Source organism: Pollicipes pollicipes, unplaced genomic scaffold (genome assembly GCF_011947565.3).
Source record: "Pollicipes pollicipes isolate AB1234 unplaced genomic scaffold, Ppol_2.1 Scaffold_3087;HRSCAF=3621_pilon_pilon_pilon, whole genome shotgun sequence".
In the NCBI taxonomy this organism is placed as follows: Eukaryota; Metazoa; Arthropoda; class Thecostraca; order Pollicipedomorpha; family Pollicipedidae; genus Pollicipes; species Pollicipes pollicipes.
The window spans coordinates 1,370,238-1,391,879 of NW_023596225.1; the positions used below are offsets into that span (position 1 = coordinate 1,370,238).

At 54.3% G+C, this 21,642-nt stretch overlaps 2 protein-coding genes across 2 annotated transcripts; one reads left to right on the forward strand and one right to left on the reverse strand.

Annotated features, from left to right (window-relative positions):
- Window positions 1-1,233: 1,233 nt before the first annotated feature.
- Window positions 1,234-7,522, forward strand: LOC119114929 (DBH-like monooxygenase protein 1). Its single transcript, XM_037238986.1, has 4 exons — window positions 1,234-1,281; window positions 3,698-3,839; window positions 3,874-5,620; window positions 7,477-7,522. The coding sequence occupies exons 1-4, from the start codon at window positions 1,234-1,236 to the stop codon at window positions 7,520-7,522; spliced, it is 1,983 nt and encodes a 660-aa protein (XP_037094881.1).
- A 5,121-nt stretch (window positions 7,523-12,643) lies between these two features.
- On the reverse strand, window positions 12,644-20,291 carry LOC119089457 (methyltransferase-like protein 7A). The gene is made up of 5 exons (XM_037212161.1): window positions 20,240-20,291; window positions 15,508-15,793; window positions 15,014-15,289; window positions 14,279-14,416; window positions 12,644-13,752 (listed from the first exon to the last, which is right to left on the reverse strand). The coding sequence occupies exons 2-5, from the start codon at window positions 15,775-15,777 to the stop codon at window positions 13,615-13,617; spliced, it is 822 nt and encodes a 273-aa protein (XP_037068056.1). The 5' UTR covers window positions 15,778-15,793; window positions 20,240-20,291; the 3' UTR covers window positions 12,644-13,614.
- Window positions 20,292-21,642: the final 1,351 nt, after the last annotated feature.

A 21,642-nucleotide genomic window follows, 5' to 3' on the forward strand; every position in this document is an offset into this window, starting at 1 on the left:
TGCAGTCCACACCGGTCCCACTTTGCAGTCCACATCGGTCCCACTCTGCAGTCCACACCGTCCCACTCTGCAGTCCACACCGGTCCCACTTTGCAGGTCCACATCGGTCCCACTCTGCAGTCCACACCGGTCCCACTCTGCAGTCCACACCGGTCCCACTCTGCAGTCCATACCGGTCCCCACTCTGCAGTCCAGGCCGGTCCCCGCTCTGCAGTCCAGACCGGTCCCACTCTGCAGTCCACACCGGTCCCACTCTGCAGTCCACACTGGTCCCACTCTGCAGTCCACACCGGTCCCGCTCTGCAGTCCAAACCGGTCCCCACTCTGCAGTCCAGACCGGTCCCCGCTCTGCAGTCCAGACCGGTCCCCACTCTGCAGTCCAGACCGGTCCCCACTCTGCAGTCCACACCGGTCACACTCTGCAGTCCACACCGGTCACACTCTGCAGTCCACACCGGTCACACTCTGCAGTCCAACCGGTCCCCGCTCTGCAGTCCAGACCGGTCCCCGCTCTGCAGTCCAGACCGGTCCCCGCTCTGCAGTCCAGACCGGTCCCCGCTCTGCAGTCCAGACCGGTCCCCGCTCTGCAGTCCAGACCGGTCCCCACTCTGCAGTCCAGACCGGCCCCCACTCTGCAGTCCACACCGGTCACACTGCAGTCCACACCGGTCACACTCTGCAGTCCACACCGGTCCCGCTCTGCAGTCCAAACCGGTCCCCGCTCTGCAGTCCAGACCGGTGCCTGCTCTACAGTCCAGACTGGTTTCTGCTCCGCAGTCCAGACTGGTCGCTGCTTTGCAGTCCTGACCGGTCACCGCTCCGGCCTTCTGCTTATGCAAATGACAAGCCAGGTAGGCCCGGGAAGGTAGCGAGGCCCGCGGGCTGCCGGGAGCCGTGAGAATCGACGAAGACAGGCTCGCTGAGCTCTCCAGCCGCTGAACTGGCCCGGCCGGTCGGGCATGCTGTTGTGCGGCGCCCTGGCTCAGAGCTTCACCTGTGTGTGTAATTAGCGTTCATTAGTTGAATCGTATTTCAAGCTTGCCGTGACTTATAATATTTGCGGACCTTGAAAATAGATCGAGTCTACCGAGGTCCTGCATGTTCTGAATCGCCTCTGCTCGCGTGTTGGGGTGATTCAACGGACAGGCATTGTTCAGAAACACATTAGTGGGATGACATGGAGGTGCTGCGAGAATATCAAGCCGCGGTCACCGACACTCAAGCGAGTAGCTAATGGTCGCCCACACGAGGCCCTGGCTGGAGGTCGTCTACTTTGCCGGGGTAATTGTTCGCGGTGATTGCATCTGACGGCTTTGTGACTGCTGGCTTAAGCGGTTGGGAAAAATGGGCTCCTGCTAATATTTTTTCACATCCACATCACGAGCCGCCTCAATGAACCTCAAGCAAATTGCAGACCATGCAGCTGCCTTGAATCATATGTTCTGCGCCTAGGCATTTCTTTTGCAATAGGTACGCACGGCGTGGAGAAGACCCCATGCGTGAAAACGGCTCCTTCCTGAAACAGCATGCACGTCGTGCCACTCATTGCTTACTGTGATAATTTACCAATTCCGCTCGTCCTTGCCGTGGCGCAACATCGCATTTGCCATTGCACAATCACCGTGCGGTAAGAACCAGTAAGAAGGACGGCCAATTTCTCTGGGAGTTATTTCGGGGTTGGTTACCACCCCATTTGGAGTACGCAGATGGGACAGGGTTACTTCAGGGCGCACCAGCGGACGCCAGTTTGCGTACCGACGGCAGGTCACGGACGACAGTCTTCAGGACGCACCAGCGGGCGCCAGTTTGCTCACCGGCGGCAGGTCACGGACGACAGTATTCAGGACACACCAGCGGGCGCCAGTTTGCTCACCGGCGGCAGGTCATGGACGACAGTCTTCAAGGCGCACCAGAGGGCGCCAGTTTGCTCACCGGCGGCAGGTCACGGACGACAGTCTTCAGGGCGCACCAGCGGGCGCCAGTTTGCTCACCGGCGGCAGATCACGGACGACGGTCTTCAGGGCGCACCAGCGGACGCCAGTTTGCGCTCCGGTGGCAGATCACGGACGACGGTCGGGGTTATGCCCCGCGAACGAACTGCCGCTCGAAGGCGGACGGAGGCCTCCTGCGCACGTGCTGGGATGTGTGTTTCGTTATCGAGCACGTGGGATGCGGACAAACAGTTGTTCAGTTCCAACGGTGAAGTGAAGTCTGAAGGTCACTGTCCAGAAGGTTATATTCCACTCATAGCGTGCAAAGGCATATAGGCCCTTCGTGCCGGTCAAGTTTGGGTAGCTGCCTTTATGAGAACAGGGCTTCAGCGTCGTGTATAGCATGCGTATCAAACGAAGAGGGCAGGCAGGATCCAGACGCCGCCACGTTTCCGGTACACCGGCTTTTAAAACACGTAAGGTGTATAACTTCGTGCATGATTGACTAGCCCGCGGCCTATAGGGACGCAATGATTGGATATCCCATGACCTGTAAGAACCTTACCGCCTCGAGATCCCGGAGAACTCGAGGACAGCTTCTGCAGAAGATACCCCCGGGGCTGCCACGATGCGCCCCGTATAACGCTGACGCTGCTCCGTTTTAAGTGCGCAGCGAATTTAAACGCTCTGGATCGTTTCCACGCCTGGCTGTTCTAGACGAACAGCTAATGACTGCATGATTGCTGACGAGGCGCGTTCGTTAGCTCATGCGCAACGATTCCACTAAGATAAAGCGTGCGAAAGTCGCCATAGTGCGCTATCAGTTGTTCGGCGCCGCCGCCACTACGGGCACGGGCGTGCGGCGCGGTGCGGCCCTGCACGTTCTACCGCGGGGCGTCTCGTCCGGACGCCCAGAAGTTCATACGGCGCAAGCACGACTTGGTGTCGCCTGCGGCTGTTCTTCTGCAGGCAATTACGGACTCTCACGGCGCCGAGATGGTGAGAAAATACCTGCGATGCCGCTATTCGCGGGGGTGGTCTTCGGCCGGGGAAAATCTGTAATCATAGTGGACCGCGTACGCTAAATGGAACATTCAATTAAGCCGCCGGCTCATTTCCCTGCAGCCTGCACCGCTTGTCGAAGGGTCATAAGTGGTCAAGGTTAATGGCACCCAACGCCCTCCATCAAAACCAAGAGCGGATTCCGGCTTTGATGAAAGGGTTCAAAGGTGAACTCACAAAACGCTGGCCGCGGCTGCGGTATTTCACAGCGGGCGATCGGCCAGGAATTCTGCCGGGCATAAGCACCGAACAAAGGAAGCAGGCCACTTCTTTTACATGGGGGTGTGCGGGCCGCCGGGCGGGTTGCCTGGGTGTCGACCACCGCTGCGCTGAATACCGGCCGCGCGCGCCGTTGCGCTGAGCGCCGGCGCCGAAGACGGCCGGCCTCGCGTCGCATTCTTCGCCGGCGGGCATGGGCGGAGTCAAGCGTTCCTGAACCCTGGCCGCGGCGGCGGCGGCGGCGCGGCCGGCGGGAGCGTGAGAGCCCGTGAGAGTGGGCGCCGCGTCCGCCGCCGCGCGATGCTCGCCGCGGGCGTCGCGCGAGGTGACGTGCAGGCTGCGGTGTACTACCGGCGCTAATCGCCGACGCGCGGGCGGCGGCGACGGCCGGGCGCTCGGCATGCTGGTGCTGCGCGCGTTGGCGGCAGGCGGCGGCGCTGGCGGCGGCCGAGCCGCCCCAGCCCGGCCCGACCGACACCGGCCAGCTGTCGCACCACGCCGTGCTCGACTCGGCCGGCCGCGTGCTGCTCTGGTGGCGACCGATCGACGGCGGCGTGCTCTTCCGGCTTCAGGTGGACGCGCTGGGATATGTGGCGCTGGGTGTCTCGCCGGGCGGTGGCATGCGCGGTGCCGACATCGCGGGCCGCCGCGCCCGGCGCAGACGGCCGCATCGAGCTCTGGGACCTGCACGCCACCGGCGAACAGCGGCCGCTCCGCGACGCCCAGCAGGACGTGCGCCTGCTGCACGCCTCGCGCAACGGCACGCACACGGACGTGCTGTTCGAGCGCCGCGACTCGTGCGACGAGCAGGACGTGCCGCTGGCGCTGGACGCGGCCGTGACCGTGATCTGGGCGTACGGCCTCGAGCCGGCCGCCGACGGCGACTGGCTCACCTACCACGGCGCTCGGCGCGGTTCGAAGCTGCTCAACCTGCACCGTCCCGGCGGCACCGAGTTCGAGCCGGGCACGCCCTACCTGGACATCGTGGCGCCGGCCGTCCGGCTGCCCGACGACGCGCGCACCATGTACTATTGCCGCATCACCAAGCTGCCCGCCTTCCCGCGCAAGGTGCATTTCATCGGCTTCCAGGGCCTGATCCAGCCGGGCAACGAGGGCTTCGTTCACCACATCATCGTATACGAGTGCACGGTGCCCGAGTGGCGACGGGACGCGTTTGAGCGGTACGTGAGCGGGCAGCAGGGCGCCCGCTGCTACAGCCCCAACATGCCGGTGGACTGGGGTCGCTGCGGCCACATCCTGGCCGTGTGGGCGGTGGGCGGCAGCGGTGAGCGCCTGCCGCCCGGCGTGGGCATCCCGCTGCGCGAGGAGTACGGCGGCGCCACCTACGTCATGGCCGAGATTCACTACGACAACCCGTCGGTGCAGGCGGGCGTGGTGGACAGCTCGGGCGTGCGCCTGTTCTACACTGAGCAGCTGCGTGACAGCGAGGCCGGCCTGCTCAACGTGGGCCACGACATCGCCGTCACGCAGCTGGTGCCGCCCGGCCAGGCCGAGTACGTGGTGAACGGCCTCTGTCATGCCAGCTGCACGCGCCAGTGGCTGCCGCCGGGCGGCGTGCGCGTCTACTCGGTGCTGCTACACTCACACCTGGCCGGCGTGCGCATGCGGCTGCGCCACGTGGCCGCTGACGGCGCGGAGCTGGCGCCCATCGCCGAGGATCGCGCCTACGTCTTCAACTACCAGCAGACGCGCACGCTGACCGAGCCGGTGCTAGTGCAGCCCGGCGACCAGCTGCTGCTCGAGTGCGTGTACGACACGCGCCAGCGCGGCAACGTCACGTTCGGCGGCCTGAGCGCCGAGAACGAGATGTGCCTGGCGTTCGTGAGCTACTACCCGCGCGTGCCACTCACCATCTGCTGGAGCTCCCCCGACATGGGCCACACCATGCAACAGCTCGGCATCGAGGCCGCCAACGCCTACGGCATGGAGCTGCCCGTGCGCCGCGCGGGCGATATGATCCAGCAGGTGATCAACAACCTGGAGAGCTTCGCGCGCGCCGAGTGGGACCTGTCGGCGCCGCTGGCCGCGGACGGCGCCGGCGAGAGCGTCGTTGACGAGACGGAGCGCCATCTGTACCAGGTGGCGCTGCAGGACCAGCGCATCATGAGCGAGCTACAAGCGGACAACATCAGCGCGCTGGAGGCGCTCGGCATGCAGGACCTGCCCGAGGAGCTGCAAGACCCGTTCCTCATCCTGAAGGACATCCTCGTCATCCAGCCTGCGGTGTTTAAGATGAGCACGCTGTTCCAGTTCCTGTTGCAGTACGGGTGGGACGCGGACGGCGTGCGCCGCTTGCAGGGCGCCGTCACCGACTACTACCGGCCCAAGTGCGTGTCGCGTGACGGCAAGATCCGTACGAGCGAGCGCCAGACGCTGCCGAGCGTGCCGTGGCGCTCGCCGCCGCCGCCGGACCGCTGCGCGCCGGCGCGGCCCAGCCCCCGCCGCGCTCGACCGCCAGCGAGCGCCCAGCGGCGGCGACGGCGACGGCGACGGCGACGGCGGCGGCCGGCGGCGGCGGCGGCGGCGGCGAAGTCGTGACGCCCGAGCAGCCGGCGCCGGCCGGCAGCATCTCCTCCGAGCGGTCGCGCGCAAGCCGCGGCGGTGGCGCGCGGACTTGGGCGTCGCCGGCGCCGCGCCTCTGGACAGCCGGGCTCGTCCTCACGCACTGCATCCGGCGCTGGGCGGTGCTGGTGTGATCTGGCCGAGTGCCGGCCGGCTGCCGCCAGCGGCTGGTCGGCTGCCGAGCCACCGGCAGACTGATGCTGAGGGCCCGGCTGGGACTCGGTGGCCACTGGAGACGCCGCGTGAGGGGCCTCACCACGGCCTCGGTCCACAGGCGGATGAGATCTCAGTGCAGTGCGGACTCGCCGGGGCGGCGAGGAGAGGATCTAATGTGCCAAACGTTAGCGTAGGCGGGCCCCGGCTCGGGGACTCCATCCAAGTGCAGCAAGCATGGCTGCTGTTTCAGTCTTGATAGGGTCCATTGTTGCGCCCTGATTCACAATGGCGCTAGGCTTCCTCGGGTGGGTTTTTAATGCTGGTGTCTCCCTGCGGGGAAACGGTTAGCGTCGTAAACTTGCTGCTTCCTCGAGTTTAACGCAGCCCTTGTCAGGGATTCACCTTGTGCCACGCCGTCCGCGCCAATTGACAGCAGTAGGCAGCTGCCGCGTAATAGCCGTTCGCTTTTGTTTGCCCAAGTGCATATGCCAAGCTCATCTACGCGTGTTTATATCGCGCTTACATGTGGTGTTTTACACATAGATGTTGCGTCAGCGTATTTTGCCGCGTAATCTCGCATCTCAGTCGTCTTGTTTTGTTTTTTTAAAGATATATGGACGCAGATGTTGGTAACGTGCAGAATGCACACTCATCTACGACTATCACTTCTCTTAAATGATGCGTCCCGTGAAAAGAGCTATCTTTCGTAGGTGTTCAAAGATCCGTGGTACGCGCCGATGCCGGCAATGCTCGTGATAGACGGGCGTACGCAGGATTTTGTGACGGGGGAGTAAAAGAAAAATGCGCTGAAAACCAGGTTAGCGTCCCGCAGACGTGCGAGCTTGGATGTATCACGGAAAACAGCATCGCGCGTTTATCAGACTATGTTTAAGGGTCTTCCCGATTTTTTACCGCTAACATTCATGCACACGCATATTGTTGGGGTGTACGTGCCTCGGGAGTCGCTATGTGGGCACACCACTGGTGATATGCATCCGTTTTCCATTTTCGCGACAAATGACGAGATACACAGCATATAACAGGGACGTATCCATTGTTCGCAATGTGGTTGTGACTGTCAGGCTGCGTAGGGTGCACCCATATGCTGAGCCTTGGTGTTCCCCCTTGACTCGCCGATTTTTGGGGTGGGGATGCAGACCAATGTCTCGACTGGAAGACACAGGTGCCAAGCCAGTCATGCTGACCGAAGACTCTATGTTATTAGGTCCGCAGAATGGCCGGTCAGAGTTCCCACCGTTTGATGGCCCAGTGAGTGTCCTTGTAGTAATAAATGGCATGGGAACTGGGCAGGCGCAATGGCCGCCGGCATACGTGGTCGCGTTGCTTTGTCGTGGCGTCCGAACGCTCCGGCTATTAGCGCCATTTCCGGCCGGCTGCAGGAGAGGGCAAAGTTCAAAAGCCAGATTGGAGCTCGGCACGCCGTGCTGACGAAATCCAAGACGATGCCAGCGTGAGGACATGCAGCGTCTGTTAAGAGCCACGCCGCCCTCTCCCCGCCTCGCAGACTCACCGGCGCGCCCGACGGCCCGGCCTCAGAGCGTCCCACGTGACCCTGAACCGGCGGCGGTCGTGGACTCCCGGTAGCCGGTCGAACTGAGAGCACGGCGGGCGCCCGCGGCCACCGCGGCCGGTGGCTCGACACGTCGCCCTGTCCACCGGAGCGGCGGCGCGCCCCCTCCCCGGACAGCCGCGGCCGGTGGCTCGACACGTCGCCCTGTCCACCGGAGCGGCGGCGCGCCCCCTCCCCTGACAGCCGCGGCGGGGCCGGCCGAGGCCGGCAGCCGGATCAGGCTGAGGTCTATCAGCGGCCCTATCGCTTGCCCGCCTTCGCGGAAGGCCAGAGGAAGAGGGAGGGGTGCTGACAGGACGGCGTGGTGACGGTCTGTAGTCCGTCCCGGACCAACAGTACCTGCTGCGGCCAATTATCAACGGCTGGTACTTCTTAACCAGCGTCGCCCCAGCCCATGCAAGGCCGGTTGGCCAACCTGAACCTTCATAACAATCAAGCAAGAAATTTTCAAAGTTAGCTCTGAGATCAGTTTCAGCGGACGAAAATGGCAATAAGTACTGCATCCAATATAATGAGAAGACTTCCTGGCCCTCGTTTTGTAGGCATTACACAGCGGGCGCACAGCAGTGATGGCCATTGTGAATAGTTGTATGTTCTAGGACACGCTTGCGCACTTGAGCGCAAAGCGATTGGCCAAAGTTGTGTACGACTCGTGTTGCCATAATTTATCCCTGTTATTTCAACAATCTTCTTAATTGTCAAAACACTTAATGCAGGTAAACCTTTTCCCATGAGTGACCGCAGCGGTTCCCATACGTTTTTTTTCGAGAGCTATGTCCGAACAGCTTCGAGCATGGTACTGGAATTTTACATAGCTCAGTAAACGCAATCTTTACAAATGTAAAAATGTATAACTTGTAATATTGATGATGCATGAGCTGGAATATTTGTATTGCACATCGGCGTGATGCTGCTCATACGTGACAAATGACGTTTATTTCTCCCAGGAAAGAGATGGTGCATCATTTATATCAAACACATCCTTTTGAAGCGCGTAACTATTGGTTCGCTTGCTTTTGCAATACTAGGTCATCCAAGGTCAAGCTAGGTCAAACTGCGTATTTGTAACCAAATTTGACCAGACTTGAAGATCATATGATTTGAACCGTAACGTATATGCTTTACATCTTTGAAAAGTATGCATAAGGTTGTTTTCCACATTGATGTGGACTGCTTAGTTCTTGATACCTATGACCAGACTGGCCATAGAAGCAAATCACCTTCACCGTACGCGCACAATGGCCTCGACGTGGACGCCTTGTTAGACTCCAAACCACCCAACCGCCTTTACACTTTTGACCTGGCATGAAATATCAACGGTTACACCTGTGAATGTTTGTAGGCGCCAATCTAAGAGAGGTTTGCGAGAGATATTTGATGCCGAGCTATTTTCAGTGTTGCCACGCGTTTGTTTCTTGAGATGACAGGCGGGCGTCTGTAAAGACGCCCGCCTGTCAGCCTGTCAAACCTGATCAGCCAGTCAAAGGTGACCTTTAACAAGATTCATACACGCCTGTTACGGTTGTTTAGGCCGTTTTTTCCCGGGTCTGTCTCTTGTCTTGCTGTAGATATATTGCGGGCTCCTGAGGCACCACTGGCGTTGTCCATGCCTGTGCTACTCGGCCGTGTGGCGCTGACCCGGCCGCCGCGGTTCCCGTGCGAAGGAGCTTAGCGCCAGTGGCCCGATCGGCTCGACCAATCGCGTGTCTCGACCAATCACGCGTGGGGTCAAGTTTCTAAGACAATGTGCGATGACAACAGAACGACAATCCAAGTAACAATGTGCGCTGCACCCGGTCGGCGCGTTGCTCCCGCAGACTGAAGACAAATGCCTTGTTGAAGGGAATGTTTCGCATTTGGAGATATTGAAGTAATCATCCGATATAATGAAATAAGCCCGCTTATAACTATGAGCATGCTTAAAATCGGAAAAAGCTGCTCTTGGCAATATAACTTCTCTGCTTGGTAAACATGCTCCTCAATACGTCATTGCTTGATTGCGTCATCGCATCCTGGGTAACATTGATTGCGAGCCAATGCACGGCTGCCATGGCTGGAAATCGTGTTCACGATCGCTTAATATGAATGACTCGACAATAATGTTTGTTTCGACCTTGAGAGACACGTGGCTAACAGAACGGTAGGATTTGAATGGCAACAGTATGGCGTTATGGTTGCCTGGGCTACCTTGAGAGGGTTTAAGTCTTAAGAAGGACAGGGCTGTGAACTGCACCGAATGATGTTGACGATGACTATTTTAGTTCAAAACCCCCTAGAAATGTGGAACACTTTCTTCAAGCCAACGTAAACCTGGGGGCGTTTTGCATATATTTTTTGTCCGGAATTCCCGGTTGTCTCAGCGGACCGTGAAGGCATCGTGTTTTTTTTTATTTTTGACGCACTGAGATCCTTTCGAACACGGGAAACTTCTGAGTGGCCTTGTCGCAAATTGCGCCCTATCATTGCCTGTCAACTGCTGCTTCACAGATTCCAGATCCGAATTCACCTCACGCACGGCAAACAGTTCATAGGTACAAGCCCCCAAACCGCCCAGGGATGCAAAAACACTGGAAAACAAAGAGGATCGCGGATTAATGAAAGCGATGGGTCGCCGGCCAAAGACCGACCAATACTTACACAGACTCGTGTAAGCAAACTACTACTATCACAAACATCAGCATGGTGAGACGGAGAGGCACGTCACGGTCAGGGTCCGATCGCCATGTTAAATACGTCTGGAAGGTCTCGTTTGCTTAATGTTGATGTCCATGCAATGTCATTGGGAATCATTCCAGTACTGACTGGGTGCACCCTGAACTGCCCCTCCCCCCCCCCCCCCGCCAAACATACAGTCGGCACGTTCAAGCGCGCACCGGCGGCAGACAGTCCTGGCTGCGCTATCAGGGGTGACACAAGCTTTTTTGGACACTGCTAGGTACGATCATTGGCAAATTTATTCGACATTCCAAGGAACGTGTGCAAAATGCTGAGCTCATTTGCAACCCACAGGCGCGATATTTGGCGATATGCAACGGGCGATAAGTTAAAATTACATTTAATGAGATGTGGTCACTTCTACGCCCGGCGCAGGTCGACCAAATTTGCGCCGAGTCTTTGACCTCTAATTTTTAAAACCTTTAATCGATTTCACCTTACCAGCGCACCTTTAAGCTGATGTGCATTCCAGCGAAATGATTGGCGAACCAACCCAGTGAAGCCCGTGCCGTCTTGCTGGAGCCACCCCCTGCCCCGACAGATCCCGTGAAGCCGTCTGAACGCCGCCCAAAAAGGTATCAGTATGGTAGCGATGTGTCGCTCCGCTGTCGTGTGTCGTGCTGACAGGATACTCATCCTCGCCCGCAAAGCATCGTGTGCAAATCTCGAACTGACGAATGTCTGATGCGACTGATAATTAGCATTGTTCTTGCATCATGTTTCGCAATTGAATGGTCATGTAAATGCTACCGGCCTTCATAATGCGAGAAATGGACTTGTCGCTGTTGAGTAAAACATACGTTTTTATCTGAACAACCCTGCGTAGTAGGCGGCTCTACACGGGTGCCGACTGTTTATTTCATATTTCTAAAACTCCTGTGCCACCCTTACCCACGCGTCACAGCCAGGATACCTGGTTCAGTGCTGTGTATCCGTCTCCACGGAAAATAAGGAATACGTTAACACATTTACAGTTCTAGGACTGGAGGCCTAGCAAATGCACACACCGCTACCCATATTTGGGGTATGAGGATTGTCTCTCAAGCAGCCATGGGGCGTGCGGCACTGCAATGTGATGTGGTTGGAGTAAGCATGTGCTTCTCAAAGAGTTCGTCCTCTGGAGACATATCTGGGATAACCACCCACTCTGAACAGCGCTGGTCTAGTGAGTCCCGACCCAGTCGTATGTCGGACTAACGGCAGCACTTTGCAGCGGGAGCTTAACGTGCCGAAATGCGCTGCATTCCGTCCTGCCCTCTGACGTTACGTGGCCACTAGCGCAGCCGCTGCCGCCGGTCGCAGGCTATCCTAGTCAGAGATCAACAGTCAACGTCTAACGCGGCGGAGCCTACAGATTTATCTAAATCTAAGGACGATTTAAAAGACAGTTCGGCGGCTGTAGCTTCCACTTGATTGCATCATCAGGAAGGGCGTCGAGGAATAGAACAGTCACATTTCGTACGGCGTGTGCAAGCGAGGCATGTTGGGTTAGGCAGCATACTTTCTAGAACTATGCTTTCTCTTGTCTTTACGACCAACCATAAACATAAAAGTGCTCGTTCTCAGTATCCTCATAACCGCTCCAAATTGAAAGTAAAGCGCTCAAAGCGCTGCGAATAGTTAAGCTCTCGTAAGGATGCCCGCCGCACTCAAGACATCTGGCCTTCTGTCTACAGGTCTTGCTATGCCCAAAACATTGGCAGTTGAAGCATGGAATTGTGACATCCTGACTGCGTACCGGAGATAACCGCCTGAGGGCCTCTCGGAATCGCGTGGTTTCCAGAATCAGATCGGGCAGGGTGGTGTCTCGATGATGTCCATCTCGGAGAGGTTGGCTGTCGGACGTGCCGCACGTTCCCCGTTGAGTCCCGCCGAAATCTTCCGACCCATCATACAACGGAGCCCACGAGCAAAGACCGTACCTGTTGGACGTTGCACGCATGCCGGACAAGTTTTGACCGCCTCGCTACAGAATTCATTAGTTTCGACGTAGCCATTACTCTGTGCACGATTGATGATTCCATTCCTAGTGAGCTATTGACTGGCGCTTCCATTGGCTGATGGTGTGGGTCGCAGATTTTCTGAATTTGTATGAATTGCCAAAAGACACAGATTTTTGCACAATGAAACATTCTCTTTACATGGTTGCACGACCCCGGTGTGTCCAGTGCAGGCTCAGGGTGGTGGTCACTGGTCCCTTCCTCCTTCCGTACTTCACCAACTGGGAAGCGGGAAAGGACGGACAAGAGGTGAAGTATAAATCTGTTTAGAGAAGATGAGACACCTAAACGGATGAAAACGACGATGAAAAAGCAGTAACTCCTGGCAATATGCCACAACACGAGAGAACCTCCGACCTGGGTCCTGCCAAACACGCGCCCATGGATCGGATTAGGCAGCGGGGTTTCCCGCTCGATAAAATTTATTGACATGAAGCGAGTTGGCCTGTCCATACCGTTTCACTCGGCATAACGGCTAGGTGTACGTATACCACCTGCCTATCTCTCTAGGCCCGTGGTTTTTCTGTCATTCGCGGACAAACGAAGATCAGACTGGCATTCACTGGCTGATTGGATGATAAGCACAAAAATGTCCACTACAAGCAATGCGGAAATTAATTATAAAACACACAGTTCACGTACTTCAGCCATAGCGCACTCGCCGCAGTAGGCACATGACACACAGCGATGGCATTCAGGCGCGAGCGACTTTTGAAACGCTCGCAGACAGGAGCGTCCTGTGGCGTTGTTTGACGTTGTTTTACGTATTCATTGAAATTTCATGACTATTCGCTTTGTTTCCCAAAAATATGTGGAAGTGTGAGTTCATAAAATATGTGGGAGTGTGATTTTTGTGTGAGTGGTTGAGTCGTGGGGAAAAATCTATAAATCTTGCGTCTATACCTTGGGCATAAGAATGTTTCCTCCTGGTGTGTAAATGCACAAAATCACGTCAGCTGTGTTCAATATCAGATACGACGGTTAACTCATTACCTAAAAAAGAGGCTAACTTCATTATCACCCCTAAGAGTGGAAGAAGGCTCAGCACCTAAGTACGGCTCGTTCGTTGCCCCAGTAGCCACACCAGTAGCTACACACTGAACTAAATGAATTCCTCTTAAACATATTATAAACCGCTCCCCTTAGACACCATCACCACTACTTTAATTGCTCTACAACCTACTCATTACAATAGGTAGCCTGCATCAATGCTAATCACAGCTGTAGAAAGCCCGGGCATGAAATCCACTCAGTCATAGAGTGCCATTAGTTGCACCCAGTGCGCGGGCGTACTCCCTCGCGCCAGCGCTCTGGACTGTCAGGCGCGGCAGCCAGGCCTGGGTCGGCAGCACACGTGTTACTTGGTGGCCACCCCATACAGGATCGGGTTGATGGGGTCGATGCCCGGTTGAGGCTTGGAACGCGGCTTCATCTTGTTCTCGACCAGAAACACAGAGTGGTGCTCCATAGTGCTGAAGCCGCCTGCCAGCAGCTCCTGTTAACAGGAAGCCGGGCGATGAACGCACCGGGCACATGGAGGCAGCGTCAGAACGACCGTGAACTATCCCCCCCCCCCCCCCCCAGAGCCGCAGCCATCGGTACACAGGCTAGCATAGTGCGGCGCGCCTGACTTCGATGTCACCTTTTTCATTCTCGCTCCCACAAGCGTTGTTTTGCAGTAGATGAAAGCTTGAAAATAAACTGTTTCCCGTATACGTCGTATCCCGATAATCGATTCACAACACTCTTCATTCCCCCCCCCCCCCCCCCCGGAGTCCCGATTCACCAGCCTCATGATCATCCCCCAGGAGTTTCTATTCGAGACTTATCATCCGCCTCCCCTCCAGGAGTCTCGATTCACGAGCCTCATCATCCACTCCCCCCCCCCCCCCGCACCATCTACTCACCGACCCCTGACGGGAGCCGGGAGCTCTCCACCACAGCCTGCCAACTCCCGTCCCCGGCCACGGAAGCCTATCCTTTGGGTGCCCATGCTGTGCCCCGCCTCTGCCCCCGCTCACCGCCTCCAGGTCGCAGTTGGCCATGCAGCCGCCGTACAACATGGGCCACAGACCACTGTCGGAGACCGCGTTCTGAAAGCGACGCCGCCACGTTCCCGGCTCGTCTCCAATGTGCTCAAGGAAATAGAACCTGCCACCCTGCGGAAAAGGTATAAACTCAGGTTATGGGGCGCGTTGACAGGTGGCAGCTCAGGACCACCTGTTTAAAACACCGGTCGCATCTGACATGTGCAAGCATGCAAACATCAGCTGTGCCTCTGTTCAGAGCATGGTTCGCTTGCGCTAGGCGAGTAAGCCGCATAAGGCCTCCCAAGTTGAAAGCAACCCTCCGTGCAGGATTAGCAGTTTACACTTAATAACGCCCCTTCCCTCCTATTCACAACAATGGCCAGGGTACTTTAAAAGCATCCAACGACACGTGGAAAGCTACATGGAAAAACATGCATTCGCCGTCAGCGTGTTGGACTGCTCCGAGGCGTCCTCGTTTGCAAGGATGCACAAGAGGTGTGGTCAGGTGAGAGCAGGAGGGCAGAGACTTCACGGTCACGTCTTTTCTGGCGTAGAGAGCAGTACCACTGGCCCACGCCGCGCCGCTTTGGGGAATGGGGAGCCCCATGGACCACCTCGACCACTACTAACACAGATCAGCCGTCGTCGCTCCAAGCACCCCTCCTGCCCACACTCAGAATGACCGTCCGGCCGGGCCGACGCGTTACGCCCGGCCTCCGTACTGACCGGCACGAGGACGCGGAGAATCTCCCGCAGCATCTGGTCCACGTGCGCGACGCTGCAGAGCACGACCGTGACGACGACTACGTCCACCGAGCTGTCGGCCACCGACGGCATCGACTCGCCGCGCTCCGCCACAAACCGGATGTCCGGGTCCAGGTGCGCCGCCTTCTGCTCACACTCGCGCCGGAAGTAGGCTTCGAACGCTGCGTTCGGGTCGACGCTGAGCAGCCGCGAGCCGGCCGGGTAGTACTCGAGGTTGGTGCCCGTGCCGACACCCACCTGCCGCGGTATTACAGGGCGGAGGGGAGAGGGGGAGGGATGAGGGTGTTAATAGCGTCTCGCCGCGCTGCCGCAGCTCATACGGGGATGGTGGCTGTAGCCAACGCACTCAACAACAGATGCTTAGATGAGGACACTGTTCAGCCGAGGGTCACTGCGCACGTGGTTTGAGCACACGCACAGCGAGTTTTGTCTTAACATCAAGATAAATGTCCTACCTCTAGAATATTCAACGCATTCTTCTTTTGCATCTCCGGATCCGCCGATTTCACTTCTTTCAAGCTGGAGAAGAGCTCCTTCTTGGTACTTTCAAAGAGCACCTTCTGAGCGTCCTTTATCGAGGAGTTCATCATCATGGCAAAGATCATATCCCTGAATGCTTGGATACGAGCAGGTCCAAAAGCTACATTGGCCACGACGGTGATTAACAAAAGCCACCCCAATATGGAAGCGATGCAGCTCAGGAGACAATACATCCAGCACCACATTTTGGCAGCGTGATATCTGAAAGAAGGCGAACGCGTTAACCAACAGGGACTTGTGCAGAGTAAGGATGTTCGTTCAGATAACATCAAGGTTCTGCTGGTCCTCGTACATGGGGCAGATACCAAAGACCTAACGTTCTCATTTGAAACTGCCTTTGTATACAGAATTTCCGCTATGGTCACAGCGTGTGCATGACCCAACCGAGATCCACGATCAACCGAGATCCAAGATCCCAAGATCCATGATCTTCCGAGGTCCGAGATCCCGAGATCCGCCCACGCCGCACACCTGGTGGACATCGGCAGGGAGCGGCTCTCAATGTAACATGCTTGTATAGCTCGCTCGTCAGTGTTGGCTTCCCATTCTCGGACTTGTCAAATGGCGGGAACAGATCAGAGGAGGCACCCTGGTCGCCCTGGTTGATGGCTGAGAGTATTTAGGGGCAGATACGGCTGACTTTCTCCTCTCACAGCAAGGAGATGGTGTGCACAGCTTTTTCGGTTGAAAATGTGTGAAACATGCCACGTACCTAATGCTACATCGAGAAGTGACCGACTGGTCGTTTTAATCTAGTATATCTGCTGACGCAAACCACAAATGTCATGCCCACACGCTGGGGCGGAGTGGGCGTAACGTCGGAGCGCAGTGCGGACGGCTGCCCACTTCCCCAGCCACCGTCTGCTCACTGCAAGGGATTCCGCAGTCCCGTCCAACAGTTGCTCGACGGAGTCGCAATGTTTTCAGCAGTTATTAGCATTACGGTCGCCTCAAATGTTTCACACTTCTTTGTCCGGATTGCGGTCGGCGTCATTTCGGCAGAAAATGTCCCTCCGATCCGCTAAAGACGCGCAGAACCCAGTGGTACGTCCTCACCGCCTCATCCTGAATTCTCACCGCTTTATCTCGAGCCCTCGCAACACGTCATCGTCTCTTGAGCGGGCAAGTTACGGCCGCTAGCAACGAACAGGTTCAAACACCGCCGTGACGGAAGCCCAAGCCGACCGCCCACATGTACTCCAACGACGGCTTCCTGCGCCGTAAGTCTGGGTTACGGAGGACTCCTAGACAGCTGCAGTCTCGTCCATCGCTCGCCTCTCTCCACCATCATGCAGCCGTGGAATAGTCCGTGCTGGACGAGAGGGCTCTTAGCCCAGCCAAGCCATGTCAGACCAAACGGCTCGCAAGCGGGCAGCAGTTTCGCTCTGGGGCGCGCCGACTGGGTTGAACATATCGTACCAGCTTCCATATGGTACGCCGGGTTCAGTTATCAAGTACAGTCGTTCCCACGTCACATATAGTCAAAGTCTGGTGCTCGCCAACAGCTTCACAAGTAATTCATGAACCGCTGCTCGTTTGCGGCTTCGCCGACGACCGGCCAGCAGTTCGCGCTCAGTTTGCGAATTGTTCGTGGACGCAAATGCATTATTCCTCGCTTCAACTGGAGGTAGTAAATACGCTGTATATATCAACACGTGTTTCATTTTTGTTTCGGAAAAGCAGAGGCTCAAATTTCATTTCAACCTTTTAGAACCGTTCTACACGTCGTGACGAAAGCACACTTTTTTATCCAGTAGTTGAAGGTGAACCAATTTTATGTCAGCATGACGATGCATACTTAATGGCTCCAAAGCGTCACACGAAAATTGTCCCTGCCTTCGAAATAACTTCACGTATTGTACAGTAGGGAAGGGAAAAAGTAAGCAAATATCACCTGGAATTTTCGGTACTTTGAAACATTGCAACGAGTGAAGTAGCTCGCCAGTAGCTCGCCAGTGCTCGTCAGCACTTTGGCTGAAAACTGATCTTCACTGGCTCAGAGCCAGCTGCCGTTACTGAGACCCGACGACTGTGTTTGAGATCGTCTGCTTCTTCGATCCAAGTCCACGCGCGTTCGCGTCTTGGCCCTTTCTCGTGGCGTTCTTACATATTTGTCCGTGATTTTGCACTGTTTATTTCCATTCACATACGCAGTTATGGGGTCGTTCTTAAGGTTTTGATTCCCAATCTTATTTCGGTCATAACTCGTACCACGGTTCAACTTCCTGCATCACGCAGCAAAAAAAAAAAAGCGATTTGCGTTCAAAACTTCCACTGAGCGTATAACATCGGTTAGTGCTACTATGCTGACGTGCGACAGACACGAATAACTCGGTGAGCATAGCCTTCTTGGCCAAGATCATAACTTCCTAACAACTTACCCTTTGATAAAGTTTAAAAGGCACCAAATGTTTCAAATACTTTCACAATTATTGCAAGGACACCCTGGATATCTGAAGATCTTTTGAAAAGATAAAAACATGCTGCATCTCATAACCTCATTTTTCATAAAAACAAAAACCCACAGTTAAAATATCCCATGTAACAGAAAATCCTTTGGCACCTCTATGAACTTGCAAGTTCTGAATAAAACAGATCTACCAGATCCAAGTATAATCTCTGGCATAATTCATGCATGCACAGGTAAACCAGTGAAGCAGGTTGCACATCAGGTGCCATATGTAATCCCACACAGGTGGGGCAAGGTGCCCCGAGATTGTGCCCAAAGGTCAGCTGAGCATTGCGTGTGCTGGGCTGGCAGCCAGCAGACAGCTGTAGCTAACATACAGCTAAGGGAACTGGGAGTTTGGAGAACATGTGGCACAGATGCAACACAAACCATCAAATATATATTTCTTATTTTTCTTAACTATTGTAGGTCAGCAACCAGCAAAACTTCACTTTACAGCACACTAGTGATGAGATACCATCATGTTAATTTTAAGTTTGAGATACTTTTGGAATTAAAGCTTGGAAAGCTCAGATGCAAGAATTGCAAAAACTCAGAAAACCTGCTGGCTTTTGGGGAAAATGAAGTGTGATTCAAATAGTTAATATTCCAGACATTCACCTGCTCAACTACCTAACACAGCTCATTATAGCCAACATTGCTGGCAGTAGAATGTAACAGCATATCTGGATATAATATTTGTATGCATTTATTTCATACTTGGTACAAATCAAAACAGCAAAAGCAAACAGCAGCTGATGGTGAAGAGGAATACACTGATTTGTGCCCTTTTTAGTATAAATCTTCCATGAACTTAAGCTTGGCAACATGTTTTGGCAAACAAAACACCTATAGCAACACACTGAGCCTGTTTGATGCATTGACAGTGCAATTCACTACCCACAGTCACCTACCAGGTGCATGGATAGCCAATACCAGATGCAAGGAGTCTTATTTAAATAGGTAGGAATGCCACTCAGATTTTGTCAGGCAACAACATCTAGTATTTGGTCAACAACTTACACCAAGGTGTGGGGCTCTTGCTCTGCCCTTCTGTTTCTACATACCTGTCTTGATGGCTGTTGTCATACAGCTATTAATATATAAGTAATAATAATATAAATAAGAAAACTCTTGAAGACAAGCTGTGATCTCATAACAGCATTTTTGCATGTACAAGTGCTAAATTTCCAATCTGCAAGCTACCATGGGAGGATAACAGGCAATTTGAACTAGGAAACATTCCCAAAGTCCCCTCCCCAGATCTATAGTTACACCCATGAGGCAGACATGGGTGCAAGCCAATTGGCAAAACTAATGGTATCACTTTCACCATCACATTATCCTTCAGTAGGCTGTCACTTAGTTGTATTTCACAGCTGATAAGCTTTGCACAGGCTCAAATAATCAAACATTGTCATGAGCTAAAGATGCAAGACTCAGTATTTTGCTTTGTAGTTAATTGCAATCACCACAAACATTTAAAGGTTGTGAATGGCCCCTGAATGGAGTGTTCAAATAGAGCAACCCAATGCATATTATTTTGTTTGTACCATAAGATTACATGGTGCTTGCACACTCAATGCAATTTCACTAAGCTTTGGCTTAGTGACTTTTTTACTCAAACTTTAAATGGACCTCAAATAACCCCTCTTTTGAGCTTACGGACACATACAGTGTTATTTGATGCCAGCCAAAACCTCTTAGCAGTAAGACTGTAGCTTTGTGCAAATTATATATCAGTCATACTTCTTATGTTGATCATTGAGGAGTTCCCAACAATCACCTATGAATGTGGTGACATAACGTTAATAAACAGAGGAGGCATAACATCTAACATCATCTTTAATGGAACGCATTTTGTTGGAAACCTGAAAACGACGTCTGCGTGGAGAGTACCGGCCCACGCACGCACCTCCCCAGAAGTGCCACCATAGCAATCAACGCCCAAATGCCTGCAATATTTCTCACCGTTCGCCGTGCCTTGGATAGACACCGTAGATCAAATGCCCCAGAGCAATAAGCTTATCGCCCGCACGGCCCTGTCGCGCTGCTGTCACCCGACCCCGGGGCAGCGTACGATCGGTCAGGGTGTACTTTCCTACCTAACGTTAGAAAAAATCATTGTACACCATTCGTCGTGTTTAAGGCATGACATATCGTAAATAATCTCAATACAGGTAGAATCATGCTCCTACCTTCGAATTTCAATGACTTCGATGGCGGGCCCCCGAGCGCCGCGCGCACCGTACCGCCTGGACTCCCCAGCGCCGTTTCCGCGTTGCCGTTGCGTAAATAAAATATTTCTGCGTACCAAGAACTGTACAAAATGTACGGGACCAAAGTAAACCATTCGTCATGTTTAAGGCAGGACAACCATAACCTAACTGCGAACCATAAAAATATTTACTAAACATAAACCATATTTACCATAACCATATTTACGATATAAACCATATTAACTGCGAACCATACTATAAACCATAACTATAACTATAAACTATACTATATAAACCATACTATAACTATAAACCATATTTACTGCGAACCATAAAAATGTACCGGGACAAGGTAGCAAGAATCCATGAAATTTGATCCTCGACTGCCAACGGGACCATGGGTTGCAGGGGGATTGGGTGGGGAATGTAAATGATGGTCTCAGAGGCACCAGCATGGTTCTTCCGGTTGCCTCTGGACCTACAACAAGCCCAAGTGAGAACTCCAGGGGCACTGAAGCGGGATTTCCCCCTTTATTGGACCCTGCTGGTGAGGGTATTGTGGGTCACCCCGCTCAGGGTCCCAGGGGTTCTGGGGGCCCTGACAGGACTGATAGCAAAACAGTAACCTCAGTCACTCGGGATGGATCCATGGATGAACATACTCAGGCTCAGGCTGATGCTGGTTCCCCAGTCCACAATAAGTACATAACGCTCCTCAGTGCAGGGGTAGGCAATGTCTGAAAATATTGTACACCAATGCAGACCAGATCCTTAGTAAAGTAATAATTTATGTATGCTTATTACTGACGATGAGTCAAATATCATGCTGTTGACTGAAGCCCTTCCCAAAGCCCAGAAGTTTCCTATTGCACGATCTCTCTTATACATTTCCGGCTACACCCTGTACACAAACTTCAATCTCTCAGCCCAACCTTGGATCTAGTGGTGGAAGAGGCATATGTGTCTATGTGTCCAACTTACTAAATGCAGCTGAGCACTCATTTGGGTCAAGTCCTCTGGAGCAAGTGTGGCTGAAGATGGCCTTGAGTGGGAAGGATGCCCTGTTACTTGGCTGCATATACAGAAGTCCATCAGGCAACATCCAGGACAGTGTGAGCCAACTGGAAGACCTTCTTCAGAAAGCATGCAGAGCCCAGTTCTCTCACGTGATGGTTGTAGGTGACTTTAACTTGCCTCAGATCGACTGGGCAACAGAGCGGTCGTCAGCTCCAGAGAGTCACCCAACCCACTCTTTGATTGACACCATTCAGGGCTGTTTCTTGTTTCGGCATGTCCGGCAGCCAACACGCTACCGGGTTGGTGAAGCTCCTAGTGTCCTGGACCTAATTTTCACAAATGAGGAGGGCATGGTGAGCCAAATC

Coding starts and splice junctions, on each gene's coding strand:
- LOC119114929 (XM_037238986.1), top strand. CDS start 1,234: ATGGTCGCCCACACGAGGCCCTGGCTGGAGGTCGTCTACTTTGCCGGG. Junction 1,282..3,697: donor AGGTCGTCTACTTTGCCGGG/GTAATTGTTCGC, acceptor GACACCGGCCAG/CTGTCGCACCACGCCGTGCT. Junction 5,621..7,476: donor CAGACGCTGCCGAGCGTGCC/GTGGCGCTCGCC, acceptor CCCGCCTCGCAG/ACTCACCGGCGCGCCCGACG.
- LOC119089457 (XM_037212161.1), bottom strand. CDS start 15,777: ATGTGGTGCTGGATGTATTGTCTCCTGAGCTGCATCGCTTCCATATTG. Junction 15,290..15,507: donor ATGCGTTGAATATTCTAGAG/GTAGGACATTTA, acceptor ATACCGCGGCAG/GTGGGTGTCGGCACGGGCAC. Junction 14,417..15,013: donor TTCTCCGCGTCCTCGTGCCG/GTCAGTACGGAG, acceptor CCTTTTCCGCAG/GGTGGCAGGTTCTATTTCCT.